The 12,550-nt window shown below is 39.1% G+C and overlaps 1 protein-coding gene across 1 annotated transcript in view; it reads left to right on the top strand.

The window, feature by feature from the left end:
• Positions 1-12,550, top strand: part of SVEP1 (sushi, von Willebrand factor type A, EGF and pentraxin domain containing 1) — a 129,856-nt gene that overhangs the window by 102,112 nt on the left and 15,194 nt on the right. Inside the window, exons 37-43 of the mRNA XM_087926537.1 lie at positions 147-819; positions 2,149-4,928; positions 5,459-5,684; positions 6,330-6,485; positions 7,900-7,963; positions 9,814-9,987; positions 11,474-11,647. Coding sequence (XP_087782663.1) covers positions 147-819; positions 2,149-4,928; positions 5,459-5,684; positions 6,330-6,485; positions 7,900-7,963; positions 9,814-9,987; positions 11,474-11,647 — 4,247 coding nt within the window. The remainder of the gene's footprint in view (positions 1-146; positions 820-2,148; positions 4,929-5,458; positions 5,685-6,329; positions 6,486-7,899; positions 7,964-9,813; positions 9,988-11,473; positions 11,648-12,550) is intronic.

Here is a 12,550-nt window from a genome sequence, read left to right as displayed (position 1 = left end):
GCCTTTTCACATATTAGCCAATTTTGACAGTGACTTTGAAATATGACTTTGTAGTCTTGTAAGTTAGAAGTTTATTTGTACAAGGCAATAAAAGTTGTCTACTCAACCCTTAAGAATCTATCCCTGCTATTTTTTCTAACCCATAGCTACACCTTACTTGGCCCTGACACTGTGTCATGTTTGTCCAATGGCAAGTGGAACCTCAGTCAACAACAGTGTGTGGCAGTATCCTGTGATGAGCCGCCTCCCGTGGAACATGCTTCCCCAGAGAGTGGGCATCGATTATTTGGTGATATAGCGATCTACTATTGCTCTGATGGGTACAGTCTAGCTGGCAATTCCCAGTTACTTTGTAATGCCCAGGGCAAATGGATACCCCCTTCAGACCAAGATATTCCTGAATGCATAGCTGACTTCTGCGAGAGACCAGAGTCTGTATCATACAGCATCTTGGAATCCTCAAACAAGGCCAGATTTTCAGCTGGGTCGGTTGTAAGCTTCAAGTGTATGGAAGGTTTCGTTTTAAACACTTCCGCTAAAATAGAATGTGTCCGAGGGGGTCAGTGGAACCCATCTCCCTTGGCGATCCAGTGCATCCCCGTTCGTTGTGGAGAACCAGCAAGCATTGCAAATGGGTATTCCATTGGCACCAATTACAGTTTTGGGGCCATTGTGGCTTATAGCTGTATTAGAGGCTACTATATTAAAGGAGAAAAGAAGAGAACGTGTGAAGCAACAGGAACTTGGAGTGGTACTATGCCCACCTGTCATCCAGTGTCCTGTGGTGAGCCACTAAAACTTGCAAATGGAATGATTAAGGTATTGGTATAGTCTTGAACGTAAGCAAAATAATGTTTTGTGCATTTGGTGCAGTCAACATACTGTCTGAAATCCTGAAAGCTTATTATACGAGGGCTATCCACAAAATAGATTAAGTTTTCGTCTGTAGCAAGAAGGGGCGGAGCTAGTGTGGCCATCTTTAGTCTGTGTATCCACCACTCAGTCTGCATCTAGTCGTGCTAGTGGGAGGTTCATATCGTTGCCCGTTATTTCACAGCAAACGTTTGAAATGTGTGCTGCAATTGAAAATCCCGCGAGTTGTGAGGTGCGATCAGTGATAAGATTTCTGTTGGCAAAAAGCCATAAACGGATTGAAAATTTTTGGCAACTGTGTGAAGTGTACGGGGACAACATCATCACTGAAGGTGGAGTACGTCAGTGGTGCATTAAGTTTAAAAATGGCCGAACTACGGCACTCAAGAAGTCCTGAATGCTTTCAAGTGGGAGATTTTTCCTCATCCGCCCTACAGCCCCGATCTTGCACCAAGCGAAAGCATTCAGGACTTCTCAAGTGCCGTAGTTCAGCCATTTTAAAACTTAATGCACCCTTGGCGCACTCCACCTTCAGTGATGATGTTTTCCCCGTACGCTTCACACAGTTGCCGAAAAATTTCAATCGGTTTATGGCTTTTTGCCAACAGAAACCTTATCACTGATCGCACCTCACAACTCGCGGGATTTTCAATTGCAGCACACATTTCAAACGTTTGCTGTGAAATAACGGGCAACGATACGAACCTCCCACTAGCACGACTAGATGCAGACTGAGCAGTGGACGCACAGTCCAAAGATGGCCACGCTAGCTCCGCCCCTTCTTGCTACAGACGAAAACATAATCTATTTTGTGGATAGCCCTCGTAGATCCTAAGATCCTGACAACTTACTAAAAGTGAGCTAATTTTTGGAGTTATGGGGATGTAAGGCAAAATCAGAAACTTGGTGCCATAGGATACCTGCAATATTTATGGCACTGATACTTCCAAATCTGGGAAGCTTTTCAGCAGGTAAGCAGGAAGATTTGCAGTAGTGCCAGAAATATTTGATTGTTCTGCAAAAGCACTGAGAGGGAATTAAATCTGTATACACATGCATATACATACACAGAGACACATTTTAGATATAGATACATATTTCATGTCTGTCAAAACTTTGTAAACTAACATTTCATAAATTGGGTGCAGAAAGCCTACATTCTGCTATTTTTTTTTTTAAGTGAGAGATAAGTTAGCTATTGTTCCATAAAATCAGATTGTTAAGATTTTGATGGTATATCATTCAGCTATAACGTTTGTTTCATCCATTTTACAGAATATGACAGGACGTTCCTTTGGAAGTGAAGTGACATACCAATGTAATGAAGGTTACCAGTTGATCGGAAGTTCAAAGTTATTTTGCCAGTCAAATCGTCAGTGGCACAGTGAAGCACAACCTTCTTGTGTGATCCTCAATTGTGGAGAGCCACCTACCTTCCAGCACGGATTCAGCAAGGGGAAAAAATTTGAAGTGGGAGCCAAAGTCAGTTTTTTCTGTGTTGAAGGCTATGAATTGATTGGAGATGTTTCTTGGACCTGTCAGAAATCAGGAAGGTGGAACAAAAAGCAGAGCCCACAATGCATCCCAACTAAGTGTCCAGAGCCACCATTAACAGAGAATCAACTTGTCTTGAAGGAGATGGCTGATCAAGTAGGGATAGTGCAGTTGTCATGCAGAGAAGGTCTTATTTTGCATGGTGCTTCCATCCTGAGATGTTTGTCATCCCAACAGTGGAATGACTCTTTTCCTGTCTGCAAAATGGTACTCTGTCGTAGACCTCCTTATATTCCTTTTGGGGACCCTGTGGTGTCTTCTCTGCATTTTGGTAGCACAGTGAGCTACACATGTATGGATGGGTTTTTGCTCAAGGGAACGTCTACCATTACTTGCCAAGCAGATGGTACATGGAGTTCTCCACTTCCAGAATGCATTCCTGTGGAATGCCCACAGCCAGAGGAAATTCAAAATGGTATTGTAGATGTGCAAGGCCTCACCTATCTCAGCACGGCACTGTATAGTTGTAAACCAGGTTTTGAATTAATGGGAAACACCACAATTCTTTGTGGAGAAGACGGAAGTTGGCTTGGAGGAGAGCCTTCTTGCAAACCCATTGAGTGCTCCAAACCCAGGGAGATTAAGAATGGCCGGTATTCATACGTTGATCTACACTACACACACACAGTTACCTATTCATGTGACAGAGGATTCCGGCTTGAGGGACGGAGAGTCCTAACCTGCCTGGAAACAAGGGAGTGGGATACAAAGGCTCCATTTTGTAGAGCAATTAATTGCGATCCTCCTCAGCCTATTGAGAATGGGTTTGTAGAAGGTGCAGATTACAGCTATGGTGCCATGGTTATATACAGCTGTATTCCAGGATTCCAGCTTTCTGGTCTTGCTATGCAGATCTGTGAGGAAACAGGATGGTCCAGTGTTAGTCCAGTTTGTCTACCAACAGACTGTGGCCTTCCTCCCCATATAGACTTTGGGGGATATGTAACCATCAGCAGTGAAGAAAAACATTTTGGCCAAGAAGATGTATTTGATGAGAGTTTCCTTAAGGAAAGCCAATCTCATTTATCTCGAAAAGAGACACAATATTCCTCAAAAGCCATTAATAGTTTACCACTCTCCGGCTATTTATATGGGACTACAGTGTTGTATAGTTGCTATTCGGGCTATGAACTCTTAGGAAATTCCGTGCTAGCTTGCCAAGAAGATGGAATGTGGAACGGTAGTGCTCCTGCCTGTATTTCCATTCAATGTGAATTACCACTGTTCCCAGAAAATGGCTTTGTACATTTTACGGAGAACACTGTTGGTAGTACAGTGAAATATACTTGTAACCCAGGGTACAAGCTGATTGGATCAGATACAAGACACTGTACGTCTGGAAGGCAGTGGAGTGATTCAGCACCAACCTGCGAGATAATATCATGTGCAATGCCCAGCAGACCCATGAATGGCATAGTAAAAGGACAATCTTACACATATGGTAGTGTGGTCCAATATGATTGTGATCATGGGTTTCAGCTAAGTGGTTTAGCTAGGAGAACCTGCCAGTCTGATCAAACATGGGATGGAAATGATCCACTCTGCGTTCCCATTTCCTGTGGACAAGTTCCCTATTTAGAGAACGGTGAAGTGAGTGGAGAAGAATACACTTTCCAAAACTATATTGAATACAGCTGCAAAGAAGGTTTCCTGTTGAAAGGGGACCGGAAGAGAGTTTGTCTTGCAGATGGATACTGGAGCGGGAACGCTCCAGTGTGCAGGCCAGTCCAGTGTTCTGAACCAGTGAAACTTGTTCATGGCCAGATAATTGGCTCAGAATTCGGCGTTGGAAAGACCATTACGGTTTTCTGTGATGAAGGGTATATATTACGCGGCACAGTCTCTCGTACCTGCCAGGCTAATGGAACGTGGGATAAAGAACCTCCATTCTGTGAACCTGTCAACTGTGGGCCTCCTGAGGACATCTCTCATGGGTTCCTAAATGGTTCTGCCTTTAGTTTTGGGGAATACATAGAGTATGTTTGCTTCCCTGGTTATGAGTTGCAAGGTAACCCAGTGAGGCAATGTCAGTCAAATGGTTTATGGAGTGGAAGACCCTCTTCTTGCCTGCTTTGTGAGTGCCCTATACCCACCATTCAGAATGGGATAGTTATAGGTAATCACTTTAGCTGCGGCAAGAAGATAGAATTTCAATGTCTAGAAGGTTTCAAACTGCTAGGACCTTCAGAAATCACATGTGAAGCTATTGGCAGATGGAGTTCTGGCTTTCCACATTGTGGGCTAATTTCCTGTGGTCCTCCCCCTGTGATTCCCTATGCGTTTATCAACGGAGGCAGTTCAGTGGATCAAAATACCATAATTTATAATTGTGAGATGGGTTATGTGATGCAAGGAAGCTCGGAATTGACCTGTACAGAAAACGGAGTCTGGAGTAGGCCATACCCAAACTGCACATTACTGACCTGTGGACCACCACCTACTGTGCCTCATGCGATTGCTTTTGGAGAATCTCAAGACTATGGAAGTAAAGTTCAATACAGGTAAGAAGTGTTAATAGTTTCACATTGGAAGGAAGGAAAGGAAGGAAGTCTGGCTAAGAGTTTCACAGAGATCTAGAGTTCTCTAATAAAGCTTATGAATACAAAATAATTTCTGAATTGCACTGCCAGGAGTTCCCCACCATTAATCAGGAATTATACATCCCAAGTAGGTTATCCTCAATTGCATTGCAGTAATTAGCTTTTGAATCAATAAGGTGCAATTCTGCAGAGCACTATCTGAAGCAGGAAGGTTAGCAATACTCAGTCCAGCGAAAAGATGAAAGTCTTTATGAATGATGTAGTCAATATGTTAACAGTTATCAGTCATATTAATTATTATTTTTTGGTGACTATTATTAAGCTTGTTCTTCCACCAAACAAACATTTGCAGGAATAGGTCCGTGAAGTTGGTTTTTTTTTAATTGAAATTGCCAGTTGATGCATTTCAGGGCAAATAACTAAAGGGGAAGAATGATTAATGTGGAATGTACAACAATTCTTATGGGTGACAAAAGTTTACCTTGTTTCAGATGTCTGGAGGGTTATATGATAGAGACAGAAGTGGATATATGCACCTGTCAGGAAGATGGGCATTGGTTCCCTAACACTATTTCCTGTTGCCCCAGAAAATGTCCCATGCCACAAAATATAACCAATGTTATTATTTCTGGTACTGAATTTTCTGTGAATAAAAGCATTACCTTATCATGTCCAGAAGGCTATCTTTTGATGGGTACCAGCACCTCCACATGCCAGGTAAATATATTTTCCCCTCTGATCTGTTTTGCTTTGGTTGTAAAAAGCCCTGTCTTATAGCCATATATCAACAGTGAGAGTCTGTCACGCTAAGCTTGTCAACTGGAAAGCTGATAGAGTGGGTTCAAGCCCCGAGTGCCACATGACAAGGTGACTTCCTGTTCCTTGCCCCAGCTCCTGCCCACCTAGCAGTTGGAAAGCATGCAAATGTGAGTAGATAAATAGGTACCATTTTGGCGGAAAGGTAACAGTGTTCTGTGTACCTTAGCATATAGTCATGCTGACCACATGACCATAGAAGCATCTTCGGCCAACACTAGCTCCCTTAGCCAAGAAACAGAGATAAGCACTGCCCCTTAGAGTCAGATAGGACTGGACAGGGAAACATTTACTTTTTATTTTGTACAAGTTGAGGTAAACATGGGCCCCTGTCTTCTATTTTCTCCTCAGTACCAACTTTAGAAATTGGATTGAGTATAACGGTCAAAATTAGCCAACTGATTTTCATGCCTAGGGAAGAATCAGAACTTGTGATTTTAATGGTTGTAATCTCTACACTAAACAGGCTCTTTTATGTATAATTTAACTTGTTTGTAATTATTTTCATTGATTAGCAAAGCCAAAGATACTTTCCTTTTCTTTCAGCATAATGGGACCTGGGCACCATTATTTTCAAATGAGACCTGCACTCCGGTCTCCTGTGGAAAACCTGAAGCTCCGGAACACGGGGTTGTGATTGGCAACCAATACAATTACAAAGATATTGTCCTTTATAAATGTGACTTGGGTTTTGAATTAGAGGTAAGTCTATGGAATATTTTCTATAGCCTGTTCCTTTGTGTATCATCCATGCAATATCACATTAGTTTTAGATCAGGAGAAAGTTAATTCATAAAGCTTTTTCACTATAATCATTTTTTCTTAGAACAGCTTCTTCCGTTCTTGGGTAAAAAGTCTGAAAATAAAATACAGTTTTGTTACAGGCTTGTGAAGGATGCATTTAGCCTTTACTTGCTGCTTGTCTTGCTAAAGAAAAAGATCAACCCATGTTAAAAGAAACAAAATGCAAAAATAAAAACTGCACTGCATTTACAGTTAACATGAAGGCAACTTCTTCAGGAGAACAGTGTTTAAAATGCTCAGACATTGCTTGCTTGGGTTCAGAAGTTTGGGGGGAAAGAGAGACACAAGAAAGAGTTTAGCCGTGATCATAAAATATAAGAATGTGGTCCTGTATTTTGCATTGTGTTTCCAGATATTGGTCATTCCTTAATTTTCATTGATTTGTTTTATTAAATGAAATCATTGTGCATCTTAAAGTGAGCAAAATAGAGATTATGTGACTAGTAAACACAAGAATCATGGATGTTAGTGAGGGAAGGATCCATTTTTTAACCAAAAAAGGAACAACCCATTGTTACTTTCCTGTTGCATAGTTGACTGAATGGTATTACATCAGTATTATTGTATACAAATCTACTGATTAATTCTGCCAAAGCAGCTCTCGCATGAAGGCTTTCAGTATGAGCAGTGGAGGTTATCAAATTCTTAGTATTTCAGCATCTACTTCAGCAACATCTAAAATTAAAACATGTTTTTAAAAATAGCCTACTAGAAATAGGAAATAGTTACATTTCATTTGGAAATTTGTCACACTTACTTGTGATCATCCAGCCCTTTTTTCAATAAAAGAAATTAAGAAAATACCATAGTAAGAATGAAGATCAGGTTTATCTTAAGGGAATTGTATTTCTCATGTACATGCGATTCCATCATTTATTACAATGTTTTCCTCACATTTCTATCCAAGGACCAGCAAAGTGCTGAGTAGTCTAAAAAAAAAAACAGTAATAAAATTATCGTTGCGTTATATTTTTTTAAAGTAATATAGCAATGGACATTGTTTTTTTCCAACACAAATAAAAAAATCCTACCCCCAATGCTTCAATAAAGCAACAAAGGTTTAGCTTGTATTTATCCTTTAAATCTGGTTTTTATTTATTATGATGGTGGATTCAGGAGAGAAAAGATCAAGTTATTGCTAAATAACAGCTAAGAGAAAAATGGATATCCTATTATCAAATGTTGGCTTCTCCTCTTCATTAAATCATGCAGAATGTAAACCAAAGGCGTATCTGTTTTTTAAAGATTGTGAGGGTATGACAAAATGATGGATATATCATGGTGTTTCTTGAACCATTCTCTTGTCTGATAGGGTAATGCAGAACGCATCTGTCATGGAGATAAATTATGGAGTGGAGTAACACCAGTATGTAAAAGTAAGTGATGGATTCATTTATTTCCTCTCAGGCTTAGATTGAATGTGATTTTAAAAAAGATAGAAAGACATTCTATATATTTTTTTTATTTTGCCTGCGGAAGCTAAACAATGTTTAACAGTATTTAAAATATCACTTATTTATATGAGGATAATGTAATAATAATAAAGCTAGACAGATAAAAATGCCAAATCTGGTTTAAACATCTGGCTCACTGTGCAATAAACTCTAATAATAATAATAATAGAAGAGAAAGAATTGGAGAAAAATCACAAAATACGAAGACTTGCATATAGAACTTTTTGCCTGTGGCAAAGCAATAGCCATAGACCACTTCGTAGTGCTGTGCGGCCCTCTCTAGGCAGTTTATAGAGACAGCATATTGCCCCAACAATCTGGATCATCATTATATCAGCCTCAGAGGATGGAAGGCTGTGTCAACCTTGAGCTGGTCAGGATCAAACTCCAGACTGTGGGCAGAGTTTGCCTGCAATATTGTATTCCAACCACTGCGCCACTAGGAAAAAAAATTAGCACCAATATTTCCTATTGAACAAGGACATACATTTGGAAAGAGTTCTGTTATACTGTCCTCTATCAAATCCAATGTATATATTGCTTATGATTTTAGTAATTACAGGTAGTTCTTACTTAACAACTGCCCTATTTAGTAACCATTCAAATTTACAACAGCATCAACAAATTTGATTGAGATTAGTGCACTTCACAACCATTATCTGTTTAGGATGATCACAGTGACCTGCATTCAAGTGGTGTTGTGGTTAGCCGGCAGCAGGTGCGGACAGCTGAACAGAGCGAGGACTCAGATGAGGGGCCAGGACCATTAGGAAGATTGTGGGGGCTGGAAGCAGCAATGAGGAGGTTCCCAAGGAGCCTGTGCCAAGTGCATGTGCACGCAGGATTGCTCGCAGGAAAGAGTAGCTGCAACAGCATGGGTGACTCGGGAGTAAGGCTGCAAGGTAATGGCCCCTCCTTCAAGAAGATAAAAGCCAGCTGTGAATGAATGCACTTTGCAGGAAGCAAAGACGTTTTGAAACTCATCCTCATGGACATTACAGTTGGTATTTGAAGACTCTTGTGTTGTGAAATATTTCTTATCTGTGATTCTTGGCAGTCTTGCACAGTTTTGGCAAGGTTTGTGCTTATCAAAGTTAATTAGTTTGCAGCAGCCTTTTAATCGGGGATTCGTAAGACTCATTAAAAGGTTTCTGTTCCCTTTAGTTATTGTTTGTCTTATTGGAAAAGGGTTTGGGTCAGAACAAGTGGTTTCAATTTTCAGGCTTCATAAATAGCTTCCGATTAGTAGAATCGGTGGAGAAAATGGCAGCAAAATTGTAAGTCGGGGTTATGTCTTGCTTAATGACTTGGAATGACTCAGTGAACAAATGGGAAGCAACACTGTGAGTTCATCGCAGTCCCATAGTATTTCACTTAATGTCTGCATCACTTAGCAATGGAGTGTGGGTCCCTATTATGTTTGTTAAGCCAGGGCTACCTCTAGACCTCTGCAAAACCCTTTTGGATGAATCAGTCACTATCCCGCTCTTGCCAGCAAAATAATCTATATGTTCACCTTCAGAAATAGGCTTTTTACTTGGAGATGAAGTTCTCTACAGTTGTAATCAGGGATATAAGTTACAGGGGCCAACTCAAAGGATCTGTAATGTTAACAAGAAGTGGGTGCCATTAGCTCCGACATGTGTGAGTAAGTAATAATCCATGCACGTTGGCAAAAAATGATGTCCTAAGCATACAGCCCAAGAAGAAATAGAATAAATCATAAATTACAGGCATAAGGATTGGTTTGTTTTGTTTTGTTTGTTTTGTAGGCATAAGATGTGAAGCCCCTCCAACAGTAGCAAATGCATTTTCCATAGCCACAGAAAATATGTACAAAAGTAATATATATTTTGTATGCAATTTCGGATATCACTTACGTGGACCTGAGAACATCACCTGCTTAGCCAATGGATCTTGGAGTCAACCCCTTCCAACATGTGAAGGTGATCATTTGGGGCTTGTGATTCTTCCAGATTTGTTGTGGCTGGAATCTATTCCGAGCCAATAGGCTAAATTTAATACACCACCTCTTACTCCAACTCCAAGGTATATGTAGTAATGCCTCAGAATTCCACATCAAAAGTAGTTGTAGGTCTTCAAATCCTTTTTAGACAATGAAAATTCATCCAGAAGATTCTCTTTTTTTAAAACAAGGTTTATTCAGTTTTCCACATTTTGACATCTTTTTTTAGTGAACAGCATGATTCCAGGTTTCACATATACATACAAATATGACTATAGTTACATATTCAGTTTTTCTATCCAGTTTCTTATCAATGCTTTTATACATTTTCTATTTTATTGTATTATTCCAAATACTTATCTCATTATTTAATTCACTTATGTTAACTTCATAATTAATATACTTTAGTACTTTTAACTGTCACATTTGTATATTTCATCTTAGATTCTAGTTAAAAAACACTTCTTCTGTAAATTGATTTCTCCCCTGAAATATCAATATAAGTGTGCCACCTCTAAGTTACGTATTCATTAATTTTCACTCCTTTTAAATCCCATTAAACATTTAGCATTATTACCTAAAACATTAAACTTGATAATCCCTTTAAAACTACATAGCATATATAAATCAGATTCTGCATGGCTTTTCCCCTTTTTAATTTCATTAATTTTTTCAAAAGAGAAGGACATATTAATCTACTCATTCAAACAATAAAACAATCCTAAACCCTAAGGTTAATTCCATTTCAGCTCTCCTCCTATATCATTTCATTTATTTCAGTATATTTAATACACATATTCCATTAATTATTCTGTTCATGTTAAAATCAAAAAGAAAGCCAACATTCCAATCCTAAAAATATTTCAATACATTTAATAAGCTTATTCCACAATTATCTCTATGCATAAAGAAGAAGAGCATTAGATTCCATTATCAAAAAATAGCAATTCTGTTTTCCATCTTATCAATCTATATGTCCCTATTTCATAACTATAAATTTATTCATATTACCCCCCAAAGAAGATTCTCTTGGTTACAGGTAGTCCTCGACTTACAACCACAATTTCTGTTGCTAAGTGAGACGTTTATTAAGTGAATTTTGCCCCGTTTTACAATCGTTCTTGCCACAGTTGTTATTTATCATGGCCGTTGTTAAGTTAATGATAAGGTTGTTAAGTGAATCTGGCTTCCGCATTGACTTTGCTTGTCAGAAGATCCCCAAAGGTGATCACATGACCTCCGGGACACGGCAACCATCCTAAATATCGAGCACTGAATTTTAGTCATGTGACCTATGGGGATTCTACAACAGTTGGAACTGTGAGGAAATGGTCATAACTCACTTTTTTTACCAACTTTGTAACTTTAAACGGTCACTAAACGAACTGTGATAAATCGAGGACTACCTGCATTATTAGTGATTGAACGGAGAAGAGATACCTTAACTATAATACCCTGCTTTTTAGAAACCAGATGTGAAGATCCAGAATTGATTGAGAATGGAAACGTCGTCTCTGAAAACAATATAGTTGGCAGCAGAACTGCATATTACTGCAATAGGGGTTACAGTTTGGAAGGCGAACCAATTGCGGAATGCACCGAAGCCGGAGTATGGAGCCACCCAACACCTTCGTGCAAACGTATGTTACTTTTTACTAATAGATAGTAGATGTTTTACTTTAAAGTATCCCAAAACTGAATTCTGGATATTATTTCCCCCCCCCAAAAAAATGTTCAAATTCATGAGATAGATCTGTTAAAATTTAACAAGTCGGGAAAGTCGCTTCTGGAATATATGTTACATTATAACCATTATTTCTTTTTTATTGAAGTTTTTAATAATCATACAGATAGTCCTCGAGTTAAAACAGCCGTGGACCGTCACGTGACTTTGATTTGTCTTCTGTATTCCCGTTTTGGTAATCTCAGTATTATTCTCTTCCACGCTTCCAAACTCTGTTATGTTCTGATAAAAGATTTTAAGTTTCTTTTCTCATAATCTTCTAAAAGTTTTATCTATTTAAACTTTTATCTGTATCCTTCCTGAAATATATTTTTATTAATATCTCAGGCCAGTTATCCACAACTCTTTTACGATAAGAAAAAGTTATAGCTGGCTTAGCCATTTTTAACTCTATTCTACTTTGTGCTTTAGCTCCCTCTAGTATCCATTTGCAGCCTTCTTCAAATCTCAGTCCTATGGATTTAGTTAATTTCAGTCATTTGCCACCAAGTATATTATTTAATTATGTACTTGTTTTTCAAATCTTACAGCAAAAATAATCAATGTTCCAAATCTCTCTGGTCTCCCAATCCATTTAAAACTTCCTTAAATCAAAATCCTAGGTTGGTTCTCTCCTTGAGTAGTTTCCAGACAACTTAGAACGAAGGAGAAATTTCCTGAAAGAATAATTAATCAATGGAATGGCTTGAAGTTGTGGTACTCCACCAGTGGAAGCGATTGGGCAGCCATTTGTCTGAAATGGTATAGAGTTTCCTGCTTGAGCAGGGGCTGGACTAGAGCAGGGGTCCTCAACCCCAGG

The sequence above is a fragment of the Pseudonaja textilis genome, chromosome 2, assembly GCF_049901715.1.
Source record: "Pseudonaja textilis isolate UNSWEBS1 chromosome 2, rPseTex1.2, whole genome shotgun sequence".
In the NCBI taxonomy this organism is placed as follows: Eukaryota; Metazoa; Chordata; class Lepidosauria; order Squamata; family Elapidae; genus Pseudonaja; species Pseudonaja textilis.
The sequence above is the reverse complement of the archived record's forward strand: the minus strand, read 5'-3'. Positions and strand labels throughout refer to the sequence as shown.